Genomic DNA, 22832 nt, shown 5'->3' on the forward strand with positions numbered 1-22832 from the left:
TGAGGAACTTCCACAAATCCATCACACATCCAATGCGGCCCAACATCTACCGTACAGCAGGTGGCTGTGTTTAGTGCATCACTGACTAACTAATCGAGAGCAAGACTGCGGTGAGAGTTCGGACAATCAAGACATGACCTTGAGGAGTGCTCACGGCAGCGCGGGCATGTTACAACACGCAATACGTGCTACCTTAGCTACTCCGTAGAGGGGGCATCGGAGACACGGGTGTGGTTACAGCTGTTCAGCCGAACGGGGAAAGAGCGTACCAACACGGACATCAAACGCATGCCGCTTGTGCCGCCTTGTGATGAAGAGTCTACACGATGCTTCGCCCACGGTAGCCTTTGAAACGGACATGTTCCCGGTCTGCGCCAAGTGCTGCAACAGTTTAGCGTTGGAAGGAAGCTCGCGGGTGCGGAAGGCCAACTGAGCAGATGACCACTCTTGATGCATCCCACCGGACGGCCGGATATCCAGCCCATGTCTGAGCTGCATACGTCCCCGCGGTGTATGTTCAGATATATGTGCGATCTACAGATGGAGCAGTCTGCCGCAATTCGCCTCAACAAATTCATGTGGTCAGAATGGCAAGCTGGAGCTCCTTCTATCTCCTACTCAGTTGTTGCGCGGCTATCGCTTTGCCAGTGATCCTGCTCAAAGCTCTGCTCAACAAGTACCGCAATGGTCTCAGCGATATTCCGGGGCCAACGTGGGCTGCATACACTGGGCTCTGGCGCCTTCACAACGTCTCCAAAGGGCAAGCCCACTTGACTTCGATCGCTTTGCATCGAAAGTACGGCAAACTCGTGCGGATTGCCCCCAATGTTGTGTCTGTTGGGGATGCCAACGAGGTTGCTCGCATATACACCGTTAAGGGCGACTTCACCAAATCAGCTTTCTACCCCATCCAATGTATTACGTGGCACAAGAAGCCACAAATGAACCTTTTCAGCACGCGTGATGAGACACAGCACAGAGAACAGAAGAAGAAGATTGCCAATGCCTACACACTGGAATCTTTGCTGAAGATGGAACCCGCTATTGACGAATGTTCGAAATTGCTGCTCGACAAGATGCATGAATACGCCGATCGAAAGGAAGCCTTCGATCTGGGCACATGGTTGCAATATTACAGTACGAATATGCCCCAGCACTGTGCTCTCCCGGAAGCCGCTAAGATGTAGGGTAGCATTTGACGTAATAGGTGAGGTGACCTTCGAGAAGAAGCTCGGCTTTCTCGAACTCGGAGGTGATGTGGACGGTATGATCGCAGCAATTGAGGGCCTGCTTCTGTACGCATCCCACTGCGGCCAGGTGCCTGAATGGCATCCTCGATTGTTGGGAAATCCACTTCTGCCCGTCCTGCTACCCCAGATGGAGCAATGGAATGAGGTCTTGAACTTCACCCTCAAAGCGATCAATACGCGGACCGTCATCGCAAAGAATGGGGAGTTGGCGCTTGAAGAAGGACGCGTCGGCAACGACATGCTCTCGAAGTGGGCTGCAGTCAAATCGTTTGACCCCGACAAAATGTCAACCATTGATGTCGTAGTGGCCCTGAGTACGAACGTGAGCAACGCTGGGCACCTCGAAGGATCCAACTGTGATTGATTGGCTGACTTACGACCGTATGTAGGTGTTCGCCGGCAGCGATACAACCGCTATAGCGCTCCGGGCGATTCTCTACTTCCTGATGAAGAATCCTGACAAGATGCAGAAGCTGCAGGCAGAGATTGATGCAGCAGACAAGGCAGGCTTGCTCAGCAACCCAATCAGCGACAAAGAAGCACGGAATCTGCCGTACCTCCTGGCGGTCGAAAAGGAAGCGATGCGTCTCCATTCCTCTGTTGGTCTGCTGCTTGAGCGCCACGTCCCCAAAGGAGGAACATCGATATGCGATCATTTCATACCGGAAGGTACGATAGTCGGCATCAATCCTTGGGTCCTACATTACAATGCCGACGTATTTCCGGACCCTGACGCCTTTCATCCTGAAAGATGGCTCGATGCCGAACCCAGCAAGCTCGCCGTCATGGAAAAGCATTTCTTCAACTTTGGGAGTGGCAGCCGCCAGTGCATTGGCCGCAACATCAGCTTGGTCGAGATGCGGAAGCTGATACCGCAGCTTCTTCGGGAATTCGACGTCAGCTTGCAGAACGGAGAGTGGAAGGTCTCCAATGTGTGGTTTACGCAGCAGAAAATGCCGCTATGTGTGCTCCGAAGACGGCACTGATATGTGCCATTGACTGGACGCTATTCAAACGGAGGTGGATTACAGGTGTGCTGGGCTCGACCTCGGCTGTACAATAGGTGCCGGGACAAACGCGCGAATTGCGCTTATTGCTCGAACGCATACCCATTGATCTCCGAGGTAGCTTCTCCGCGAATCCGCAGAGGCAGAGGACGCAGGCGTAATGTATGTGATGGTTTGACCTTGTTAGTTGAGTCCCATAACTATTCCCGTCAACTCTCGTTAGAACGATCCTGCTTTCGTTGTGACAGGATTGCAGCACGCCTCGGAGACTTCATTCCTTCGGCAACTCTCGATCTCTGATATGACTGAATTCGTCCGGACGAACAACTTCGCTCGACGGTCGAAAGGATGGAGATGAAAGCAAGTGTCGATGGCGAGCACCAGACTGTGCAACAAAATTCCGATGGCGGCCCGATTCACTCGAGCCCCGAGGCTAATGGAAGCGTTGGCTGACGGCCCCAGACCGCTCTTCGTTGACAGCGCGGGTGAAGTTTGAGCTAGCGAAAAGCGATGACATTCGCATCCTTCTCCACTTCGTTGAATGCCTTCTTTTCCCAAGTAAACACTGACAAGCGCTGTTTGCCCACATCGTTGACATCTTTCTCGCTGCTGCTCTCTCCTCACCAACCGCCTATGGCGTTCGTGGCCGAGTATTTTTCCCTATTGCTCAAGGCAATCTTCTAGATATTGGCGCTTGTCGCCTGTGTAAATCAACGAAAGTAAGTATCAGCCAACCGACAGGGCACAGTTCTCAATCAACAGCAAACACTGCTCTCCAAGTGTCGGTCCTTGGTCAATCACCATACGCTATCATGGCGGACATCTTCCCAGACGACAGCAGTGTTCGGACCGCCGACAGTGCAACTTTAGCTTTGCTCGGCAAGAAGCAAGTGCTCAAGCGCCGTTTCGCCTTCGTCTCCATCTTCGCCTTTGCAGTCTGCGAGCTGATTACCTGGGAGACGGTTTTGGCCCTCTTTTCGCAGCCGCTTGAGAATGGCGGACCCGCCGGCGCCATCTACGGCTTCATAATCTCCTGGTTCTCGACCATGTCCGTTTACACCGTCATCTCAGAGCTTGCGAGCCTTGCTCCCATTGCTGGGGGTCAGTATTACTGGGTATACATGCTGGCTCCGCCGCGGTACAAGATCATATTCAGCTACGTGATGGGATGGCTGACGTCTTTGGCTTGGGTTGCTACTGTTGCAACGGAGACGCTGTTCGCCGGCCTGATCCTGCAAGGCATTTTGATCCTCGACTACCCCAGCTACGACGCGCAGATGTATCAGGGTACGCTGCTTACCTGGGCGGTCATTGGTCTCTGCATTTTCATCAACGTGGTGATTCCACAATGGCTACCGCGGTTCGAGGTCTTCATTGTCGTCTTTCACATTGCTGGCTTCATTGCCGTCCTGACGACGCTGCTCGTGATGACGCCTGAGCTGGGTTCAAATGCATCCGTCTGGCTTACTTCACTGAACGAAGGCGGGTGGCCTACGCAAGGGCTATCCTACTGTGTCGGTTTTCTCGGCAATGTTGCAGTGTTTGTTGGTGCCGATGCCAGCGTCCACATGGCTGAAGAAGTCTCCAACGCCGCGCTAAACATACCAAGAGCCATCCTGGGAGCAATGCTGATCAACGGCATGGTTGGTATTGCGATGATGATCACGGTCCTGTACTGTCTTGGCGACGTGGAGACTGTCCTCGAGTCCGCTACCGGCTTCCCATTCATCCAGGTCTTCTTCGATAGCGTGGGAAACATCGCTGGGGCGACCGTCATGGCTGGGGTTGTCCTCGCTCTCACCTGGGCTTGCGCAACCGGCATCATGACTACTGCCTCCCGCATGACTTGGTCCTTCGCGCGTGATAAGGGACTGCCGTTCTCGCGCTTTCTCAGCACGGTCAACCCTAGGACTCAGGTGCCGGCAAATGCGGTCCTAATGGTATCCTTCCTCGCTGCACTGCTCACGCTCATTTACATTGGGTCTTACACGGCATTCAATGATGTCGTCTCGCTCACCATTACCGGCTTCTACGGCTCGTACTTCCTACCAGCTGCCCTCCTACTCTACCGCCGCGTAAAAGGTGAAGTGCTACCGCATCGGACCGAAGTCGACACCGTTGCCCCCAACGCGGTAAACAGCCCTTTCAAGCCGGACCTGCCTCACCAAAAGACCCAACGTCATGACGTTGGCCATGTGCAAGTCGTCAATGCTCGCCTCATCTGGGGTCCGTGGCACCTACCCGGCATCTTAGGTATCATTAACAATGCATATGCCTGCTGCTATATGGTCTTCGTTATCTTCTTCAGCTGCTGGCCACCCGCGACGCCCGTTACCGCCTCGACGATGAACTACAGCGTAGTGGTAACGGGAGGTGTTATGATCTTGAGTGTGATTTGGTACTACGTCAGAGCTAAGGATGTATACAAAGGGCCGTTAATTGACGAAGAGGTTGCGGCGATCATGAGAGTCGGGTCGGTTGTTGCTGTGGAATAGGGACGGGATTGGGTCTGGGTGTTTTGTTACTGATCTGCAGTGCGTGCAGGCTGAGTTTGAGAGAGCCAGATCGACGCAGATATATGAGTATGCGGAACTACGTGTGGGTGTGGAACATCAAACTGGCGCCAAATAGGATGGATATGGAATGTGCGCAGATTAGGGTAAAGAGAAGTTACTTTGGTTTAGCCCATATGCAACAAGCGCTCAACGTGTGGAGCTCGAAATTCTCTCTAAATACTGTAAAGCTGGACATTAAATGTGAGGTGCAATGCCACTTGCGTAGGAAGCTACGTCGATGAGCAGCAAGGGCAGTGTACGCTGGCTCGCCGTCTCAACATCCACTTCCTTATGTCTCGTCCCTCTCTGCAACATCACGTAGGACGCTAACCGTGAAGTCAGCAAGAATGAGTGGTCAGGCACACCATGGGTTGGCACTTGGTGTGGTTGCTCGATTCCGCACGTGAACCTGGTCGCTCATGCGTGCAAAGTGGTACCAGTATCAGCAAGTCGACTGGCGGTTTCGAGAAGACCAACTCCGTGGAATGGTCATCGTGGGCCGTTCCGGCCGACACTCAAGACGATGATACCACGCTAGACACGTGATCTGTTGAGCATGTCCTGGGCTCAAGACATCATCCAGATCTCAAAGCGTACCTTTGTACGCAGAACACAGCTCTCCGGCTTTCCAGACCGCTCTCAGATCGAGCGTGCAATTAATGTCTTCTAACGGGTTCCCTTCAACAAGCACGAGGTCCGCTCTCAGGCCAGGCTTGATCTGGCCACGATCCGAAAAGTTTAACCTCTGGGCACTCAACGACGTCGCAGCTCGGAGTGCTTCGATGGGCGTGAAGCCGCACTCATTGACAAACAGTGCCAACTCATGATGGACTGAAAGTCCCCAAGCCGTCCCTACTGCCGGTGATGCGGCATCAGAACCTCTGCGAAGTGTCAGACTCGGAATCATTAGCAGTACCAATCGCCACTTACACGATTATGGGCACGCCAGCCTTCTTCAGCTGCCGCACACTCTCGAAAGCATTCTCTTGAGTGCCTGTCTCCTTCGCGAATGACATGCACATACACATTCGTCCTCTCTCCTCCTCCCCGATGAGATTCTGCACGCGTGGGTCGTGAGCATACTTTTCTTGGAGCGTCTGGCCTTGAGTCGTAGCGGAAGCCATGCAAGCCAACGTCGGGCAGCAATGTGCGCCGTTCTTCTTGTACGCTTCTATCAGCTCCTGCGTTGGTGGCTTATCAACGAATGTATGCGCGAGACCGTCTATTCCGCAGCTCAGAATCTCCAGGGTATCCGCGAGACAGGTGCAATGTGCCACCGTGATCAAGCCGTGCTTGTGTGCCTCTTCGATGATTGCCTTCTGCAGCTCCAGCGAGGGTTTGTTGAAAGTATGACCAAGTATTGTGCCGCTCTCGTGCATGAGTTTGATGTAGTCAACCTTGTCCTTCAGCCGATCCCGAACATACTGCCGTCCACTGTCTGGCGTAGTAAGCTTCGGCCAAGTCGCTATCTCTTCACGCACCTCTGGCGTGTCGTGATGCATTAGCACAACAGGCATGGGCCAGCCCATGTCGATCGTCGCCGCGAAAGAAGTCGTCTTGATGTCTGCGCAGTCTCCCGCCTCCACCTGCTTTCGGAGCTTCTCAATGTTGTAGCTTTCATTATGCATATCACAAGCTGTCGTTACGCCAAATCGTAGAGATTGCGGTAGAGCTACCGGGTTTGCGCTGTCGGCGTGTATGTGAGCATCTATCAGGCCGGGCAACAGCGTATGCCCAGGCTTCGAGATGATATTGCCATCGTAGTCACTGTCGCCGGCTTCCACCCTGTATATCTTGCCGTCCTCGACAAGTACCGAGCCACATTCTACTGAACGCTCGCCGTCGAAGATACGGACATTCTTGATGAGGAAGCTGGGAGGAGCCATGCTGGACGAGCGGAAACAACGAGTAAGGAAAGATCAAAGCATGCTCACTTGTTGGTACACTTCATACCTGGGGGTCAATTTCCGGAGGATTGGGACGAAGACTCAGTGTGAGGGTTCTGATACTGTACGCGAGGCCGGAACCTCCAGAATCAATGCACTTGAGGTGGAGAGTCGATGACTTTGCCTTGCTTGGCGCCGCCCGAACCTTCAACAGTGGCCGAGTGACTATTGGTGAACATTGCGGTCCACGCTCACCGAGTGATCTCAGGATCTCGAGGCGTACATATAGCGGCTTGTAGCACTTGTGTAGGGTTGCGAGGGTTTGGGGATGGCTTGAGTAAGACACGTGACCATAGGACGACAAGCACAGATAGAAACGGGACGCTGTTACCCATTGCTTGAGCGAAGGGCCAGACAGAAAAGAGCATGGCTACTCCATTGCCACAGAAGATCGACGTGCACTGTGTACATATACACCCATGTCCACCAGGGTGAACGGGGCCGCTTGCTGACGCTCCTTCCAGCATTACCTAACCCCGGCATACCGACAAGCATGCATTGAGAACGGCCATGCCAATCCGGACGGCATGCCATATTTGCCGGAATGGAGTGTAGACGACCATCTCAAGCTTATGAACGACCTGGGCATATCGAAGTCGATTATCTCCGTCTCAAGTCCTGGTACGCATCTGGTAGCCGGGAACGGTGAGCTCGCGGCAAAAGTAGCCCGTGAGGTCAATTCGTATGCTGCAGACCTGAAGAAGAAAATGCCTGATCGGTTTGGCTACTGGGCTAGTTTGCCCATGCCAGACATTGACGTCTGCCTTGAAGAGATCGCTCAAGCGACCGAAGAGGGCTGCGATGGCTTCGTACTCGAGAGCAACAGTCACGGCGAGTATTTGGGAAACGAGTCTCTCAACCCTATATTCGACGAGTTGAACAGGCGACGGGCAACTATCTTCATACACCCCACAACGCCAATATGCCCATGTTCACCGAAAGCTCGAGCTCAAGGCCAGCAACCCGTGAAAGCCGCACCCTTTGCAGGTAAATATCCAAACCCCATGCTCGAGTTTATGTTTGACACTGCGAGAGCGGTGACGAATCTCTTTTTGAGTGGTACGATTAGGCGCTGTCCTAATATCAGGATCATCTTGCCTCATCTTGGTGGCGCTATGCCACCTTTGCTCTCGAGGTGGTCGGCTTATAGTACTTTCGTGCCTGTTCCGTGGGAGGACATCACGGAGGAAGAGGTGCGGGAAGCCTTTAAGACGCAGATATGGTTCGATCTGGCTGGATTTCCGTTTCCGGGTCAAATTGTAGGGTTGATGCAGGGTTGTGGCGTACCGCATTCACGGCTTATGTACGGTTCGGTGAGTCCAGCTTGGTGATCCTGCGGCATATCAATGTGGGAGGTGTTATACTCATTTCTAAATGCAGGACTGGCCTTTCACGAGGAGACCGGGTGTGGACAGGCTGGCTGTCATGCTGGATGACGGCGTCAAGGGTATGTTCAACACTGATGAAATCGAAGACATCTACCACCGCAACGCAGAAAAGTTGCTTGGCTCCACGAAGCCGTAGCCGTGCTGTCGCCATCACAAGGGCCAGAAAGGAACGACTCGCACGAGCTAGCTTGTACCCTGGTCACAGCGACTCAAATGCTCAAGCCAGCCGTCTACGGCAATGTAGCTAGCTGGCCGTATGCCATTGTCCAGGGTCGGTCCCGCGAGCAATACCGCTCGTACCGAAGGGCGACATACAACTTCTAGGCACGCCTCGCTTAACACTTTCTACAGGATTGGTAACAAGCAGAGAACTGCCAGGATGATGGCGCACCGCCAAATTCTCGTGAGTACAGCCCAACAGCCAACAACTTGACCGGCATTGAGATCCTGCATTGTGCTCAGAACATATATGAAACGTATATTCTAGTACAAACCCTCCACAAGCTCCTTCACTTTGTCGTACACCGGCCCGCTCTCCTGCCTTGTCGCCGTCTTGACAATGACAGGAACCTGATCCTTGCCGACACCCTTCTCAGTCAAGGTCGTCTTCAAGTCGAGCCGTTTCACCAGGTCCAAGATGGCATCGCCCACAGCCACCGCATCCCTCCTGTTGTCTCCGGAGGCTTGCAGTCCGATGAAAGATGCCATCCTCGCTAACTGCGCCGCATCCTCCTGCGACGTCTCAGCCTTGAGTTTTACCACATGGCCAAGCGTTAGGCAAGACGTGATGCCATGTGGAATTTGGTATGGAGAGCCAAGGGCATAACCAAGCCCATGCGACAAGCCGAGTCCTCCCTTCACGTTCAGCGCAAGGAAGCCCAGAGAGGCGAACGCCGCCAGCTGCAGCCGGGTGATGACATCCTCATCCTTCGGATTCTCCTTGTACTTGGGCAAATACTTGAACAGCTCGCCTGCCGCGAACAAACACATCCACCTGCACGGCATCTCGGTAGACGTTGGATGGTACATCAACTCCATCGCATGATCCATCGCTCTCATGCCAGTGCTCATCCATAGCCATGGTGGAGTCTCCAGAACAAACTTGGCATCGTACAGGATGACATTGGGTGCAAGTCGAGGGTGCGCAACTCCAGTCTTCATGCCATTCTCATTCGTATAGCCAGCGCCAAGCGTGCACTCTGCAGCACTGATCGTCGTAGGTATCGAAATATGGTGCAGGAATTTGCCCTTCTGCCTCTCGTTGAGGCGGTATGAGATCGCCTTTGCAGAATCGATCGGGCTTCCGCCGCCCACGCTGATGATGGTGTCGATACTCTCGTCTTTCATCACCAGCTCCGTTGCCTCGTCCAGCTGGGCGATCGGTGCATGCTGTCCAATTTTGCTGAAGGTTCCGGCATGGTGCTTGCTACCCAGAAGCTCTTCCACTTGCTTGATCAAGGATGTCTTGTTCGCCAACGACGATCCGGTTACGATGAACGCCTTGGAAGACTCCTGTGGGAGACATGAAAGCAGATGGTTCTTGACAGTCTCCGGTCCATAGTGTAGGCGTTGGAGGTGGGTAGGCTTCCACAGACCGCTAAGCGGATGTTGCGAGGACTCTGTGGCATGCGATTTGTATCGTCTCTGGTGGCGGGATAGTGATGGAGTTACTGACCTACGGAGGACGTCTGGCTGTCGAAGACGTTGGACATGGTGCGAGGGTTGGCTGGTCTGCAATGGTTCAAGACGGCACTGAACCGAACAAAAACGGGAACGTGAAGAGGGAAACAAGTGGAATGGTTGTCTTACAAGACTCACTGCGTTGTTTGAGCGCATTGTTCGAAGCTATACTGAAGTGAAGCACTCACAGGAGCTCGAATGTCGTGTAATACCGAGGCATCTGAATGGGATTAATGGATAATGCGGAAGTACCGTGGGGCTGGAGCATTCGTCACTGGGGAACAAATCGCGCACGGACGCATCGCTTCGTTCGCAGGCTACGTGCCTTCTTTCTTCATTACCTACATATGTTTTTGATCATAGGCCACCTTCCCAGTTTGGGAGACAGACCCAAGCGCCCCGGACTAAAGCAGTCCTCCAGCACCGTCAGGCGCCCCCTTCTGCTTCTTCGACCTTAGTGTGTTTCTAGCCCACCCATGACCTCGGTCAGTATTTCTCGACCTTCTTCTCCTCCGTGCTTTTAAATACAACCTTCGCCTCCGTTGGGCGAGAGGTGTTGCGGCGCGCATGGCGAAGTTCGTCGGTCCGCAGCGCGTTCAACATAGCAGTGTCAGACCTCATATGCTCTGCTTGCAAGGCGGCGCCAACGCCAACACAGCTAATCCCCAACATCGTAGCGAATAGCATGATGCCGGCATCTGCGAATCGGCCAGAGATCCATTGACCTTCCCAGTACCAGTTACCAATCGCAAAGGCGATGTACAATGTCCACTGCATATCACCAACGTCAGTAGCCTTCGCAAAGTTGGGGATCAGTATAGCACAAGGGTACCTACACCGGTGCCACACGCAAGCAAGATTGCTACGAGTATGTCCACGACGTAGATGGTGATGACATGCCATAGCCGGGCTGCCCTGTAGCTACGTGATTGCACCACTAAGCCGAGACTTGCAACAAGGGTACCGAACACGGAGACGCCCATGATAGGGATGTTGATCTGGTTGGCACTGCCCTCCAGATCAGTGCCATTGTATGCGAGAACAATGGCGAGACTGAGGCTGAAGACAGTAATCAACGTGGCGATCTGAATGCTGCGAAGGACGATGTAGGCGACGCGGAGCCGATCTGCCTTGTCTGCAATCATTTTCGTTAAGCGGTGGTGAGTCGATGGCTAAAGTGTTCAAGTTGCAATGCTACTTTGCTTAGATGTGTTTATATTCTAGGATGTGTCCGTCTGATGCTCTATATACATATTAATGGTCTAGTTGTGGCCATTGAGATGTTCTTCAGGCAACCGCTTTCTGTTCCCGTTAGCATTGGAGCTTGAAGAGTGGAGCCGGATAGGCAGCTATATAGGCACAGCTTGCATTGGCCAACATCGCTCTGGGAACGACAGCACGACTCGTGACAGTTTCCAATGGTCTAGCACCTGAAACGTGCGCCGAGGAGGCCAAGCAGCACCTCTCGTAAAGCCTGGAGAAGGCTACCTGGTCTTCCGATAGCTTCTCCGTTGTCCTCTCGCTGACGCGGTCCTTCGAAGTCGCATACTAGGATGCACAATGCCGTCTGTCGTTTCATTGGAAACAGGATCATTGGTACAGCGCCAATCTGTCGTTGATGTGGTCGCCAGGTGTGACATTACAAACGGCCACAACAGAACAATCACAGCAGCGTGGCTAACGACATGCCGAATGCGCGCCTCTTGCGCACCTCACCCCCACCGCGGACTCTGCAATTCGTCCACCCTCAAGTCGTTCAATTTGATAGTTTCAGTCCTCAGCTGTCTCTGCATCAACGCCGCACCAACTCCCACACAAACAAAGCTGGCTGTGAAACCTATCAACAGAAACGCAGCTTGCGCTGCACGATTCGAGTACAGCCAAGACCAGACTGTGTAGTGACTAGAGAATGCGAACCACTAAAGACAAATGATGTTTTAGCAATGATGAATCATTTGCGCAGACATTCTGCTAACGTACCCCTCCCGCAAGACCAACAAGCAGCGCGAGGAATGTGTCTAACCCCCAGACTGTGTGAAGTTGCCACTTCTTCGTGCGGCCTCGCCAGCGCGTTTGCGCGAGGTAACCCAGAGCGCCATTGACCATTAGGCAGATGGCGAAGAAGAGGGTAGGAACATTGATGACAATTGCAGAGGCGGATGCGTCAAAGGCCCCAATCAAGCTCGCCGTTACACAGACTGCAACCAGAAGCGAAATAATCTGTGTGCCGCGTGCGATGCCCAATGCCAGCGTGAGGGTTCCGGCGGACGACGACATCTTCGTGACCTGATTTGTGTGGTTGACACTTCATCCACAGAGAGACAGGCAGGAGACTGTGAAGGAGCTTTGATATTGCTCTTAACGCCGCTGTTGACCAGATGTAAGAAGATGCAACCGGGTGATGTACTGTACGCGCAAGCTTTGCGATCTGCGTAAGGTGTGTGCAACGATCTGCAAATTGCTTACCTGTTCCGTACAATTTGTGCATCCAAGACGGCTGCGGCTGTCCATCATGGCGCTGGCGCGAAGCTTGCACGTGAAGTGCAGATGGCTGCTTGGCGTGATCAGCATGCTACAGCGCGAAGGATGCGATACGAGACCAAAAGTGTATGATTGAACGCAGCTAACTGCTTGGGTTTTGGTCATACGACGTGGAGCAATCTCTTTCGGCGAGCCTACCCGACCTCCTCCACATCGTGTGCCCATTCTACGTTCAGCATGAGTGCAATACGACAGTGCTGTATCCACTGTCATTGCAAGGGAGAAAGCCGGTGCGGTCGGATGGTATCGCTCAAAGCGATGAATACCGTCCGACGTTCGGCGCCTGGCCAAAGGGAAGAATGACGGTTTAACATAGTCGAAGGGTTAGCCTTCCAGCACGGCCGTACATCTCCCGCGCAGCTGTGGGAGTGCCAGTCGGTGAAGGCCGCCCAGAACGATGACATGTACTTGTGCTGATGCTTTGGAGCGAAACCCTTCCGTCCGCGGCTTCTCCCATATCCTACGGCGGGCAGTAGATGTTGCCCGCCGTCTCGTTGATGTATTGACCGGCTGGAGCTGCAACAAAGGCGTTCTCGTCGAGGTACGCATCGTACAGTAGGCAGGCAGATTCAAGTACACCGCCGGCGGTACCGTAGTAGCCAGCAGGCGTAGGAACTTGGTATCTGCGACCAGTGGTGCACACTTAGTAACCGCCGAGCATTTGGAGATGGGACGGTATTCACTTACGCTAATAAAGCACTCTTGCACTGGCCATATCCGTAACATTGTTCCCGGCACTGCTGTATTTGCGCGGATTGATTGAGGTAGCTGTCGAAGTAGGACGAGTATACTAGGTTATCGGAGGTGAAGTCGGCGGATGGCATGTAGCCGGAGATGTTTGTGCTGCCGCTACTGCTACCTGGAAGAGAGTCGTCGATGGTACAGTTCGTAGGTATTGGCACGAAGCCTGGGCTACCCGCTCGTTGCGAAATTGGTTTGGCCATCGCGACCCCGCTCAGGCCGAGCGTAGCGACAAGTGCAACGAGCATGTTGACTGATTGTATGGCAGTTCCGTGGGGTTATCGCAGATGGGTTGAGTCCGTTTCTTGGTTCTATGCCGTAGCTCTACGATCTGTGAGCAGATGAGGAGGCTAGTATCGCACGAGTGCTGTCTAGTTGGGAAAGGTCTGAACAGGAGATATACGAGGCATTTGTACAATATGTGTCTGTCGTGGTAGACACGATCTGCTGGACCAATGCACGCCCAGAGAAGCCTAAGTTATTATAGCATACCCAACGTGCCGCGAAGGCAGTCACCGTGGCGAAGACGTCATGGGCAATCAATTCAGACCAAAAGTTGCCCTACCATCGCACATATTAGCAAAACCGTCCTGCCCAGAAAGGTAGTAAACTAGTCAAACGATGTGGTGTTAGCTTCAGCGGAAGCACGCCAAGCCTTTCAACCTCCTACAAGATCGGCAGGGCGAGAAGAGTGTTCGAAAAGCTGCAATCCACTCATGCAGGCTATTCCGAGGAGCCAGCGTCATCCGTCGCACGGGAAAGCGGCGGGAGCACCGCTCTGCTTTCGAACTTAGTGGTTGGGACTGCACAAGGTAGTCCAGATGCGCATCACCGTGATCCAGGCGGCGGCCCGCCTTCGCCGTTGACTCTTCTTGTGAGTGCTGGATGCATGCATATACATCGACGCGTGACCGTCCGCAGGCCTTGTGGTCCAGGAAACCTTGAAGGTTGCCGGCTCGCGTCCACAGGTTGAGGAAGTGACCATAGTACTCAAAAGCAGCTTGCTAGCGGCCGAGCAGCCTGCACGTTACTGTCCAAAGGATCAACAACTGGGAGGCGGTCTCCGAAAGGAATAGACATATATGTTTCAGCTCGAGGACTGCAAAGTTTTATGCACAAGAGAATTGACGCGTTTAACGGTTTGCGACGCGCTGTTGGCTCGTGCTGTGGTTTCAGACTTCACGTCAGCGTTCCTTTCCTACACTGCATCCTATGCCGCAAGCATGGTTTGCAAAACAACCTCACGCGTGGCTTTGTTGCCATCCCTTGCAACGATGCTGACCAGATTATGCCACTGGTACGGCACATTGTTTGCTGCACAAAGCTTAGCTTTGTTTATGGGGCGATTGCTTTGTGTATATTGTGCTGTTGTTAAGTACTTGACCTATTGAATATACCCGTCCTCAGTGTTCTACGACGCGTTGGTGAATGAAGTCAAGTTAACGCATCTCTCTCTGCACTCTCCGTTCGTATCTGAATTCCTGAAGAAGAAGCACAAGATGCTGTTTCCCATCATGCTCTCCCTCCTATCGCTGTCAGCGCACGCGATCGCCTCACCACTAAAGCGCAGCACCATCTGCGCTGCCGACATTGTTCGAGTCGATCCTAGTACGGCATCTTGCGACAGCGCTCCAGCGGCTGGTGAATGCCGAACCGCCGACCAGGCAGCACCGTACATCGCCATCTCCTATATCAACTACGGCATCCAGTCGTTCGGGGAGCAAGCAGCACTACTAGCCCTTATGCTCTACGAAAGCGGCGACTTCAAATACGCAATCAACCACTATCCCGGCGTTCCCGGCCAAGGCACCCGGAACATGCAGTCACCGGCGTACAACTTGCAGTATGCAGAGTTTCTGGCCAAAGTCTGCACCAATTGCGGAATTACACCTGCAGAGGTGCAGTCTGCGCAGGCGCAAGGGCCGGCTGCGGTGCTTGCGCTTGTGAACACGGATGAATGGAGTTTCGGCTCTGCGGCGTGGTTCTTGGTCACGCAGTGCAGTCCTACGGTAAGGCAAGGGCTTTCGGCCGGCACGCAGGCAGGGTGGGCGGCGTACCTGGCTTGCATCGGAACGGAGGCGAATGAGCAGCGAAATCAGCTGTGGAGTGCTGCGATTGCTTTGGGCCAGTGGTGAGCGAACGATGGTTTCACAACGAAGGATATCTCGGCAAATTGATCATAGCACGTGAATTGGATCTGTTCTCCATCGCGCCGCAATAGGTTCTGTATCTTTTGCACAGCCCAAGCACCCGTCGCCCATCACTCTTCGAGCTTTCGGTGGTGAGTATCCTCTCGCTTGGGAGACACCAAGTCTTTTCTGCTCAGCCGATGCAACTACGGCGCTGGCGGCACGCGCACTGTCTCCCTTCCGAGCCACAGTAGCTGCTGTGATGCCTACACCGGAAACTCAAGCCTCCACGTTGCTCGCTCCGTAACAGAGAAGAGCTTATAGTGATAGCATGGTCGCGTGTGGATCTGGCGGTCAATGCTTGACGTACACAATGTCCAACATCGTCCAAATGTGTTGAACGCGCAACTCGTCCCGCGCATCATAGCCGAGCGGCGCGAGCAGATTGCGAATCCATGAGACGAAGGAGTCTGCTGTACCCAACAGGTGGAACACGACTATGCTTAGACGAGCTATATGCTGCCGGTTAGCTGGTCCGATGCTTGTGAGCCACTGAATTAAGGGTTCCATGTCCCGGGCATCCCTTTTATGCACAAACGCGGGATAGTATGAGAACAGGTTTGAGTAGTAAGTCGGAAGCGTCTCGGCGCGAATCTGTCTGCAGGTACGAGTTATGGCCGGTTGGCGGACGGAATCCTCATTCTTGTGGGGCTCCAAGTGCGCAACCACTGGCGTATCTACCGTGCGAATGACAGCTTCCCTGCAGATGCGGCTCCAGACCTCAGGCGGCATGTCGAGCAAACCACGCTTCGTGGCCTTTGTACGACCGTGTCAGCAGACTTCGTTTGAAGGTGCTTGCAATTCGCCGCCATACCGGTTGTACATTGCCTGCAGTGGGTGTATCCAGAATCCCGGACAAGTTTTGTACTTGTGGTCGACTCCACTTGTTTGGCCATATTCGCTGTGTTGTCGATTGGTCGGTGTTGATAGCTGAGAGACTGAGATTTGTTCGAGCGTTAACACGACTAGCAGAGGCTTGGACATTGAGTGAAGAGAGTTAGTCGGGCGGCATTTACGGCAATCGCCGTGCCGCACCAGTGATTAACTTAATATGAGAAAGAAGGAGCGAGTCGAGACCAGACGGTAACTCGTACCATACAGAAGAGTCGTAAACCAAGGCGAAATCGGCTGTTACGGGCCCGAATGCACGAAGACATAGAACGCAGGTGCCTCCGCTAGACTTCAATGCATAGTCGCCAACGCCTCGCTAAGAACGCTCGATGTGAATACCACCCATAGGTCCTCAACCCAGAAGTCTGCCATCACGCCTCAACCCTCGCCCTCTTCTCCGGCTCAAACACCACCTCATCCTCCTCCGCGCCATCGATGACATCCTCCGCCTCCCTCACCCTCTTTAACCCCTTCATCTTCCTCGTCTGCAACTTCCCCAGATCCTGCTTGCCCAAATGTATCCTCCCCACTTGATCACCAACCATATCCGTCTCGACATTCTTCTTGGTCTTGGCCTCTTGACCCTTCGGCTTCCGCATTGCTTCCTTCCACATGTCCGGATCTGCTTGCTTTATCCTGCCCACTCTGAAATCGATCCTAGGACCCATCTCTTCTACCTCGACTTTGGGTAGGGTGGAGTTGGGTGCCCGCTTGGTCTTGAGGAGGTAGGTGCGCATGTGAATGGGCGGTTTCGGCTGGGTGTCTGTTTCCTCTGCGACGGAGAAGTGGATCATGTACTGCAGGCCTTCTACTTCAATCTCTTTGACGTCAGGTCCCTTGAAGAGGTCTAACAAAAGGCTCGCCGCGAGGGTGTACGCGTTCGCGCTTGGGCTGTCGAAGGCGGAACCGGAGAAAGTAATAAGGGGTTTCAAGCCCACGCCGGGCTTGTCGTTCTTGAACTGGTCTAGTGTTCGCATCGTGTCCGGTTCAACGAGTAACTCCAGCATGTCCAGCACTTTGTACTCGAACGTCCGGGCTAGTGTGAGGCAATGCGGCCGCTTTTTGCTGTGGCTCGCGAAGGCGATGAGACTGGCATCGTTCTTGTCGCTGAGGAACTCGAAGCTTGTCGGGTCCTCAAAGGGGTGGGTGTTGTTTTTGCCGCTGAACTTGATGGCGAGCGGTCGTTTGAGCGCATACAGATCCTTCAAGACGAGACTGAGGACTTCGGAGCAGGAGGTGTATTTGAGGAAGAGTGTGGTTCGTGGGTTCTCGACCGCTTGGGGTCCCTTGTTGTCGAGATACCGCTTCGTCCGAGCGTTCTTGGGCTTGATCTGTCGCAGAGGAAGCGCCATGGCAGCGTAATATCAACAGAGACTGTCCTTGACGCTTCAGGAGCCTTTCGCTTTCGTCCACGACTTTTTGCGCCGGCTACCAATCGATAAGCGCGAAATCTTGGCATCGCGTGGGGGGCGGATATGACGCCAAAGCTTCTCGACTCAAGTTTCTCCGAATGACAAGATAGACGAGCTGCGTTGCTTGTTCGCGTAATCAATCAAAGTGCTTCATCATCCGCCAACACACCCACCTTAACACTCATTCTCAACAACCATCGAAGCCAGCCCTGAACAAGTACTCCAGCCCTGAACAAGTACTCCAGCCCTGAACAAGTACTCCAGCCACGGACAAGTACTCCAGCCCTAGGCAAGATGAACGCCAGTGCGCCACTTAGAGCCGACGAGCCTGGCCCGGCAGCTCAAGACGCATCCGCCACAGCACCAGCGGGCACATGCACAGTCCAAACAATCAGTACAGAGGAAGAGTTCTCGCAGCACACATCGAACCTCCCACCGTCATGCCTAACGGTCATCTACTTCCACGCACCGTGGGCCGAGCCTTGCAAGCAGATGAACACCATCCTCTCAACCCTCGCCTCGACATATGCCTCGACAACTCCGCCAAAGATAGGCTTCTACAGCATCGACGCTGAGGAACTCAGCGACATCAGCGAGCGATACGACGTTACGCAAGTCCCCTTTGTGGCGCTGCAGAAGGATGGGAAGGTACTCGAGACGATCACCGGCACAGACGCGAGCAAAGTACGGAATGCGGTCGAGAAGCACGCAGGGCGCCCAAGCGCTGGAGATCCAGGGAAACTCGGCTTGCCACCGGCACAGAAAGTGACGAAAGCAGCGCCCTCACAACCACTTAACGACCCTTCATCCAAGCCGGAGACGAATGGCTCGAGTAACCTCTCGAAATACGCACCTGAGGCAGGCGACCCGGCGACAGCACCTCAATACAGCAGTGGTGAGGTGAACCCGGCAACGAAAGATGAGCTCAACACACGATTGTCAGAGCTTGTGAAGGCCGCGCCGGTCATGTTGTTCATGAAAGGCACACCATCCGCGCCTCAATGCGGCTTCAGCAGACAGACTGTCAGTCTACTTCGCGACAAGGGCGTCCGGTACGGCTTCTTTAACATTCTCGCGGACGACGAGGTGAGGCAGGGTTTGAAGGAGTATAGTGATTGGCCTACATTCCCGCAGGTGTATGTCAGTGGAGAGCTGGTCGGTGGATTGGATATTGTAAGTGGTTCTTCATCTTTGTGGCCGATGTTGGTACGATGTACTGACTGGTTCTCTGCAGTTGAAGGAGGAGTTCGATAATGACCCAGAGTTCCTGAAGGAGTACTCGGTCCATGCGCAAAAGGGCGGGCCGGCGGCGCCGGAGCAGCAGGCGCAGCCTCAACCTCAGCCGGCGTGAGCAACGCCTAAACAGTATGGCTGCATTCTGAAACGACCACGTAGCATCTGCTGTTATGTACGTCTACAATGTTAGAACGCGGACTGTGTTGAAACGAAAAATATCCACCAACCCTCAGCAACCAATCGTTCAGCTTGTAAACAGGTCATTCCCACGTGATCGTAAACGCCGAGGCATGCTGATCTCGACAACTCTCTTAGACTCAAGACGAAAGTCTGCATCGTTAGCACCCGCCATTGCGGCCATATCAACAAAACGTTCCCGAATGCGAGCTGGCTTAGAAAGCCCGGCGAGCTCGCATTCGTATTTCATGGATGCGAACGTATAAAACAGTACAACACAGCATAGTTCGGTAAAAGTCAGACCGTACCTCCCTCTCTACACGGTGTGCTTGCTGCCATAGAGATATACACTTTCTACCCCGAGCCTACAAGTGGCACCTGAAGCTGGAATTTCGGCACTGTGTGCACAGTGTTGCAAGCCGGTGAACCCGATCGTGGAATACCAACACGGGCGAGCGGCGATGGCATCTCTACTATCATCCCTGGGCCTCCGAGCAACAAACCCGCTCTCACCACTTCCTTCCCACGCAGCAAGCTACCTCATCTTCCACTTCCTCTTCGCCTACGGCGTCCTCTCCTCCCGCACGCTCAAGCAGATCTACGGCCTTGACCACAACGTCAGCCCGCGCGAGGATCTGGGCAAATACGGGCCTGAAGCCGTCAAAAGCGGCAAGATCACCCAGAAGCAGCTCGACATGATGAAACGCACCGAGAGCGCTTCCGCCAACAGTGTGGAGCACTACACGCTTTTCGTGGCGTCGATGCTCTGGGCGCAGATGACGGGATTGCCGAACGCGGAGATCAATGCGAGTGCGCTTGTGTATACGCTGGCGAGGGTGGTGTATGCGGCGGTGTATGTACTGGTTGATCGGCCAGCTTTGAGTCAGATAAGGGGTTTAATGTGGTGGACGAGCAACCTGGTGTGCTTCCGGCTGCTGTGGCTCGGTGGCACGGCGATCAATCGGACGGTCGCATTGAGCTAGACTGCGAGGACGATCACGGCTAGCTGGTTTGATGATGCTGCTGCCGCTATGAGCGATTGCGGTTCGTCAGTCAACATTCTCCGACCGAAAGTGGCTTGCGGCTTTTGGTATCGTAACTGCGGTCAGACAGGCCTTTGATTCATTCCTTCACAGAGCGTAGGATTTCAACAACGTTTCAAATGCAATCATCACATAAGCTTGTCCAACAGGAGTTGTATAGCGTACCTTGAGCGTCATCTGCTTGTTTGCAGCTGTGCAGGCCTGCCACTTCAGCGCTAGCAAGCCATGTCGTTCGTGGAATGGTTGAACACCACATGCTGTGCGTAGAGAAATGAAGAGAAGCCGTGAACAGCAGCCCTTGCCTTGGTTAAAGCTTCCCGTCGCGGCCAGCAGCGCTCATAGCGGCTTCACCATCGACAAGCACGCACCATCCCTCACCACCCCTCGTGCCTTCCGCGAACCCCCCAACCGCCGCACCGGGAAACTCCTTGATGGCATAGTCGAGTTCCTTGTCGGTGAAGCTACCCGGTTGCAGCCATACTGCTCGGATACCAGCGTCTTTGGCTTGCTTGAGAAGCTGGCCGGTCACGGACGGTGGCGTGATGACTGACAAGCTGGTCTTCTCCGGTTCGGCCAAGTCCGGGGGAGAAGACACAGTTTCGTATTGCTTCCTTCTGACGGTTATGGAAGAGCAGCTCGGATTTACAGGCAAAGCATGAAGGTTGTGATCAATGTACCAGGCGAAGATCTTGTGCCCGAATTTGGAAGGGTTGGACGATGCGCCGGCTACGGCGAAGGTGGGCGAGGAGAAGAAGAGCCGGGCTGCGGATTGCATGTCTGGCTCGACGGGCATGTTTGGCGCATGCTGGAGGAGAGGAGCAAGCATCTGTGGCTTGTCGATAATTGCTCACTCGACACAGTCAGCGTGCATGGCGCCGGCCGAGTGCGGCCGCAGATCGACAGACAGCCACACCAACCACCACAAGCTACATGAAGAGCTGTGTGTCTCCCTGCATTCAACTCGGCATTCGGTTGATGCGGTGGATGTGTATCGTGCTGCAAACATAGGCCGATGAGCTCGCAAGCAGCATCAGAGGAGATGTCTGCCCTCCCAGGCCGCATCATCCACTTCGGCAACTTCAACGTAACATCCCAAGTACGCCTATCAGGAACACTTCCTCCACTATATGCTCGACTCAGACTGAGCGCCCAAGGTAGGTCTTTCACATAACCAAACACTCCTTCGCCCTCGTCAATCTCAAGCCACTTCTCCCCGGCCATATCCTCGTCTCACCTCTAGCCGTGAAACCGCACCTCTCCGACCTCACAAAGGACGAGATCTCCGACCTCTTCCTCACTGTCACCCGCATTCAGCGGACGCTCAAACGTCTCTACAAAGCCGATGCCTTCAACATCGCTGTCCAAGACGGAAAAGCGGCGGGCCAAAGTGTGCCGCATGTGCATTGTCATGTGATTCCGAGGACCGACGGGGATCCCGGAGGTGATGACAAGGTGCACCAGTGGTTGGAGGGTGAGGAAGGGGATGTGGGGCGGCATCAGCGTGAGGCTGGTACGGGTGCTCAAGATGGAGGGAGTGGTAAGCAAGATGGGGAGAGGCAAGCGGGGCAGTGGGCTAAGGATGAGGAGAGGAAGCCAAGGGGCAAGGAGGAGATGGAGCGGGAGGCGAGGTGGTTGAGGGAGGAGATAGAAAAGGATGAACAACACGATGCTAACGAGAAGTTGTAGCTGTGAGCGACCTATACCCTCAGGGCTCTGTTGAGGCCATTTCCGACAAGTGGTTGGACTGAAATAAACGAGCTCGTAGGTATGTTCGGAGACTGAAGACCTAGCGAAAACACACCGTCTTTACTATCGAAAACCAAGCATTCAAAAAGGTACGAATGCCAGAGCATGTCGTTGGGCAACTTGCAAAACCGAGCCCTTCTCCGCACTCCCTACCCAGCATGCCGTACGATGACCACCACCCAACCACCACTGGAAATGTAATCCAAGCAGTAAAGCCAAAGTTACTCAACGCCAAGCAATCGCCATATACCCACCCACTCCTGATATTCCGCCCTTTCTCTTGTCCATCCTTCTCCCGCAACCACTTCACTCACATCTCCTTTCTGTAAATCGTACCGCGGAGAGAGCAGAACACAGCCAAGATGCACTCCATGTACCCCATCTTCGCCACCGCCCTTCTGGCCGCCAGCACAACCACGGCCATCCCCCTCTCCCTCTTCGCCCGCAAAGACGACGCCTCCGCCTCCGCCTTCCCCACCCCCCTCCGCCAAGCCAAAGGCCAAGAAGGCATGCTCGCCGTCACCCACACCCTCCTCCCCGTGCCCACGGGCATGGACTGCACGCGCTGGACCCTCGACATCCACCTCCTCGCCACCAACGACTCGCAAGTCTCCGCCTGGGGCGACGTGTGGGACCTGCCCGTCAAGACCGCCACCCCGTCGTGCGCGACGTGGGAGAAGGATCCTCAGGCGGGGGCGGAGAAGTACGATCGGTTGAATCTGACGACGGTGGGGGTGAGGGGGGGTTGGTTCTGTGATAAGTGGCATGTGGAGACGCATGAGGAGCATGTCTTTCCCGCTTGTGGGGAGAGGCATGAGGAGGTTCATGAGAAGAAGGTGAAGAGAGGTGAGGTATGAAGCGTCGTTCTCCCAGTACGGTATGCGTGTCGTTTGTCGCCTTTAGGTGCTTTGGGCGTGTTTGTGACGGAGAAAAGCTGACGAGTCATTTTTGGGCCGCACTTCCAGCTCGTGGGACAGGCCAATAGGTGTCATCACTATTTCCGAGGGCACAGATGCCGCCACGATGAGAG

The 22832-nt window shown here is 54.2% G+C and overlaps 16 protein-coding genes across 16 annotated transcripts; 9 read left to right on the forward strand and 7 right to left on the reverse strand.

Moving 5' to 3' along the window:
* Positions 1–587: 587 nt before the first annotated feature.
* BAUCODRAFT_76509 (uncharacterized protein) lies at positions 588–2236 on the forward strand (the record flags this gene model as incomplete). The annotated part of the gene is made up of 3 exons (XM_007681219.1): positions 588–1137; positions 1193–1572; positions 1640–2236. The coding sequence occupies 3 exons, from the start codon at positions 588–590 to the stop codon at positions 2234–2236; spliced, it is 1527 nt and encodes a 508-aa protein (XP_007679409.1).
* A 726-nt stretch (positions 2237–2962) lies between these two features.
* BAUCODRAFT_251202 (uncharacterized protein) lies at positions 2963–5075 on the forward strand. The gene has a single exon (XM_007681538.1). It carries the CDS (start codon positions 3070–3072, stop codon positions 4750–4752), a length of 1683 nt encoding a protein of 560 aa, XP_007679728.1. The 5' UTR covers positions 2963–3069; the 3' UTR covers positions 4753–5075.
* A 323-nt stretch (positions 5076–5398) lies between these two features.
* BAUCODRAFT_75717 (uncharacterized protein) lies at positions 5399–6698 on the reverse strand (the record flags this gene model as incomplete). The annotated part of the gene is made up of 2 exons (XM_007681168.1): positions 5399–5693; positions 5743–6698. 2 exons carry the CDS (start codon positions 6696–6698, stop codon positions 5399–5401), a joined length of 1251 nt encoding a protein of 416 aa, XP_007679358.1.
* A 213-nt stretch (positions 6699–6911) lies between these two features.
* On the forward strand, positions 6912–8456 carry BAUCODRAFT_251053 (uncharacterized protein). The gene is made up of 3 exons (XM_007681539.1): positions 6912–7163; positions 7223–8071; positions 8139–8456. The coding sequence occupies exons 1-3, from the start codon at positions 7125–7127 to the stop codon at positions 8280–8282; spliced, it is 1032 nt and encodes a 343-aa protein (XP_007679729.1). The 5' UTR covers positions 6912–7124; the 3' UTR covers positions 8283–8456.
* Positions 8457–8629: 173 nt separating this feature from the next.
* On the reverse strand, positions 8630–9858 carry BAUCODRAFT_75948 (uncharacterized protein; the record flags this gene model as incomplete). Its single annotated transcript, XM_007681183.1, has 2 exons — positions 8630–9765; positions 9822–9858. 2 exons carry the CDS (start codon positions 9856–9858, stop codon positions 8630–8632), a joined length of 1173 nt encoding a protein of 390 aa, XP_007679373.1.
* Positions 9859–10123: 265 nt separating this feature from the next.
* On the reverse strand, positions 10124–11043 carry BAUCODRAFT_37418 (uncharacterized protein). Its single transcript, XM_007681111.1, has 2 exons — positions 10663–11043; positions 10124–10597 (listed from the first exon to the last, which is right to left on the reverse strand). The coding sequence occupies exons 1-2, from the start codon at positions 10969–10971 to the stop codon at positions 10313–10315; spliced, it is 594 nt and encodes a 197-aa protein (XP_007679301.1). The 5' UTR covers positions 10972–11043; the 3' UTR covers positions 10124–10312.
* Positions 11044–11241: 198 nt separating this feature from the next.
* BAUCODRAFT_251056 (uncharacterized protein) lies at positions 11242–12056 on the forward strand. Its single transcript, XM_007681540.1, has one exon. The coding sequence runs from the start codon at positions 11512–11514 to the stop codon at positions 11926–11928; it is 417 nt and encodes a 138-aa protein (XP_007679730.1). The 5' UTR covers positions 11242–11511; the 3' UTR covers positions 11929–12056.
* Positions 12057–12827: 771 nt separating this feature from the next.
* BAUCODRAFT_26928 (uncharacterized protein) lies at positions 12828–13356 on the reverse strand (the record flags this gene model as incomplete). The annotated part of the gene is made up of 2 exons (XM_007680975.1): positions 12828–12990; positions 13055–13356. The coding sequence occupies 2 exons, from the start codon at positions 13354–13356 to the stop codon at positions 12828–12830; spliced, it is 465 nt and encodes a 154-aa protein (XP_007679165.1).
* A 973-nt stretch (positions 13357–14329) lies between these two features.
* Positions 14330–15350, forward strand: BAUCODRAFT_37420 (uncharacterized protein). The gene has a single exon (XM_007681112.1). It carries the CDS (start codon positions 14608–14610, stop codon positions 15241–15243), a length of 636 nt encoding a protein of 211 aa, XP_007679302.1. The 5' UTR covers positions 14330–14607; the 3' UTR covers positions 15244–15350.
* Positions 15351–15417: 67 nt separating this feature from the next.
* On the reverse strand, positions 15418–16323 carry BAUCODRAFT_253443 (uncharacterized protein). The gene is made up of 2 exons (XM_007681541.1): positions 16112–16323; positions 15418–16053 (listed from the first exon to the last, which is right to left on the reverse strand). The coding sequence occupies exon 2, from the start codon at positions 16027–16029 to the stop codon at positions 15592–15594; it is 438 nt and encodes a 145-aa protein (XP_007679731.1). The 5' UTR covers positions 16030–16053; positions 16112–16323; the 3' UTR covers positions 15418–15591.
* BAUCODRAFT_251192 (uncharacterized protein) lies at positions 16295–17597 on the reverse strand. The gene has a single exon (XM_007681542.1). It carries the CDS (start codon positions 17538–17540, stop codon positions 16560–16562), a length of 981 nt encoding a protein of 326 aa, XP_007679732.1. The 5' UTR covers positions 17541–17597; the 3' UTR covers positions 16295–16559.
* A 1-nt stretch (position 17598) lies between these two features.
* BAUCODRAFT_251191 (uncharacterized protein) lies at positions 17599–19164 on the forward strand. Its single transcript, XM_007681543.1, has one exon. The coding sequence runs from the start codon at positions 17895–17897 to the stop codon at positions 18852–18854; it is 960 nt and encodes a 319-aa protein (XP_007679733.1). The 5' UTR covers positions 17599–17894; the 3' UTR covers positions 18855–19164.
* A 32-nt stretch (positions 19165–19196) lies between these two features.
* Positions 19197–20180, forward strand: BAUCODRAFT_253474 (uncharacterized protein). Its single transcript, XM_007681544.1, has one exon. It carries the CDS (start codon positions 19475–19477, stop codon positions 19994–19996), a length of 522 nt encoding a protein of 173 aa, XP_007679734.1. The 5' UTR covers positions 19197–19474; the 3' UTR covers positions 19997–20180.
* A 183-nt stretch (positions 20181–20363) lies between these two features.
* Positions 20364–20831, reverse strand: BAUCODRAFT_75752 (uncharacterized protein; the record flags this gene model as incomplete). The annotated part of the gene is made up of 1 exon (XM_007681171.1): positions 20364–20831. The coding sequence occupies one exon, from the start codon at positions 20829–20831 to the stop codon at positions 20364–20366; it is 468 nt and encodes a 155-aa protein (XP_007679361.1).
* A 144-nt stretch (positions 20832–20975) lies between these two features.
* On the forward strand, positions 20976–22048 carry BAUCODRAFT_37424 (uncharacterized protein). Its single transcript, XM_007681113.1, has 2 exons — positions 20976–21152; positions 21215–22048. Exons 1-2 carry the CDS (start codon positions 21096–21098, stop codon positions 21740–21742), a joined length of 585 nt encoding a protein of 194 aa, XP_007679303.1. The 5' UTR covers positions 20976–21095; the 3' UTR covers positions 21743–22048.
* A 30-nt stretch (positions 22049–22078) lies between these two features.
* Positions 22079–22826, forward strand: BAUCODRAFT_37425 (uncharacterized protein). The gene is made up of 2 exons (XM_007681114.1): positions 22079–22679; positions 22768–22826. Exon 1 carries the CDS (start codon positions 22165–22167, stop codon positions 22657–22659), a length of 495 nt encoding a protein of 164 aa, XP_007679304.1. The 5' UTR covers positions 22079–22164; the 3' UTR covers positions 22660–22679; positions 22768–22826.
* Positions 22827–22832: the final 6 nt, after the last annotated feature.

This window comes from Baudoinia panamericana (assembly GCF_000338955.1).
Source record: "Baudoinia panamericana UAMH 10762 unplaced genomic scaffold BAUCOscaffold_11, whole genome shotgun sequence".
NCBI lineage: Eukaryota > Fungi > Ascomycota > Dothideomycetes > Mycosphaerellales > Teratosphaeriaceae > Baudoinia > Baudoinia panamericana.

Bases quoted from the DNA above. Each gene is read 5' to 3' on its own strand.
- BAUCODRAFT_251202 (XM_007681538.1), top strand. From the start codon at position 3,070: ATGGCGGACATCTTCCCAGACGACAGCAGTGTTCGGACCGCCGACAGT.
- BAUCODRAFT_251053 (XM_007681539.1), top strand. From the start codon at position 7,125: ATGGCTACTCCATTGCCACAGAAGATCGACGTGCACTGT. The intron at 7,164-7,222 runs GTACATATACAC...CGCTCCTTCCAG, and splicing joins AGAAGATCGACGTGCACTGT to CATTACCTAACCCCGGCATA. The intron at 8,072-8,138 runs GTGAGTCCAGCT...TTCTAAATGCAG, and splicing joins CACGGCTTATGTACGGTTCG to GACTGGCCTTTCACGAGGAG.
- BAUCODRAFT_37418 (XM_007681111.1), bottom strand. From the start codon at position 10,971: ATGATTGCAGACAAGGCAGATCGGCTCCGCGTCGCCTACATCGTCCTT. The intron at 10,598-10,662 runs GTAGGTACCCTT...GGTGATATGCAG, and splicing joins TGCTTGCGTGTGGCACCGGT to TGGACATTGTACATCGCCTT.
- BAUCODRAFT_251056 (XM_007681540.1), top strand. From the start codon at position 11,512: ATGCCGAATGCGCGCCTCTTGCGCACCTCACCCCCACCGCGGACTCTG.
- BAUCODRAFT_37420 (XM_007681112.1), top strand. From the start codon at position 14,608: ATGCTGTTTCCCATCATGCTCTCCCTCCTATCGCTGTCAGCGCACGCG.
- BAUCODRAFT_253443 (XM_007681541.1), bottom strand. From the start codon at position 16,029: ATGCCGCCTGAGGTCTGGAGCCGCATCTGCAGGGAAGCTGTCATTCGC.
- BAUCODRAFT_251192 (XM_007681542.1), bottom strand. From the start codon at position 17,540: ATGGCGCTTCCTCTGCGACAGATCAAGCCCAAGAACGCTCGGACGAAG.
- BAUCODRAFT_251191 (XM_007681543.1), top strand. From the start codon at position 17,895: ATGAACGCCAGTGCGCCACTTAGAGCCGACGAGCCTGGCCCGGCAGCT.
- BAUCODRAFT_253474 (XM_007681544.1), top strand. From the start codon at position 19,475: ATGGCATCTCTACTATCATCCCTGGGCCTCCGAGCAACAAACCCGCTC.
- BAUCODRAFT_37424 (XM_007681113.1), top strand. From the start codon at position 21,096: ATGTCTGCCCTCCCAGGCCGCATCATCCACTTCGGCAACTTCAACGTA. The intron at 21,153-21,214 runs GTACGCCTATCA...CGCCCAAGGTAG, and splicing joins ACTTCAACGTAACATCCCAA to GTCTTTCACATAACCAAACA.
- BAUCODRAFT_37425 (XM_007681114.1), top strand. From the start codon at position 22,165: ATGCACTCCATGTACCCCATCTTCGCCACCGCCCTTCTGGCCGCCAGC.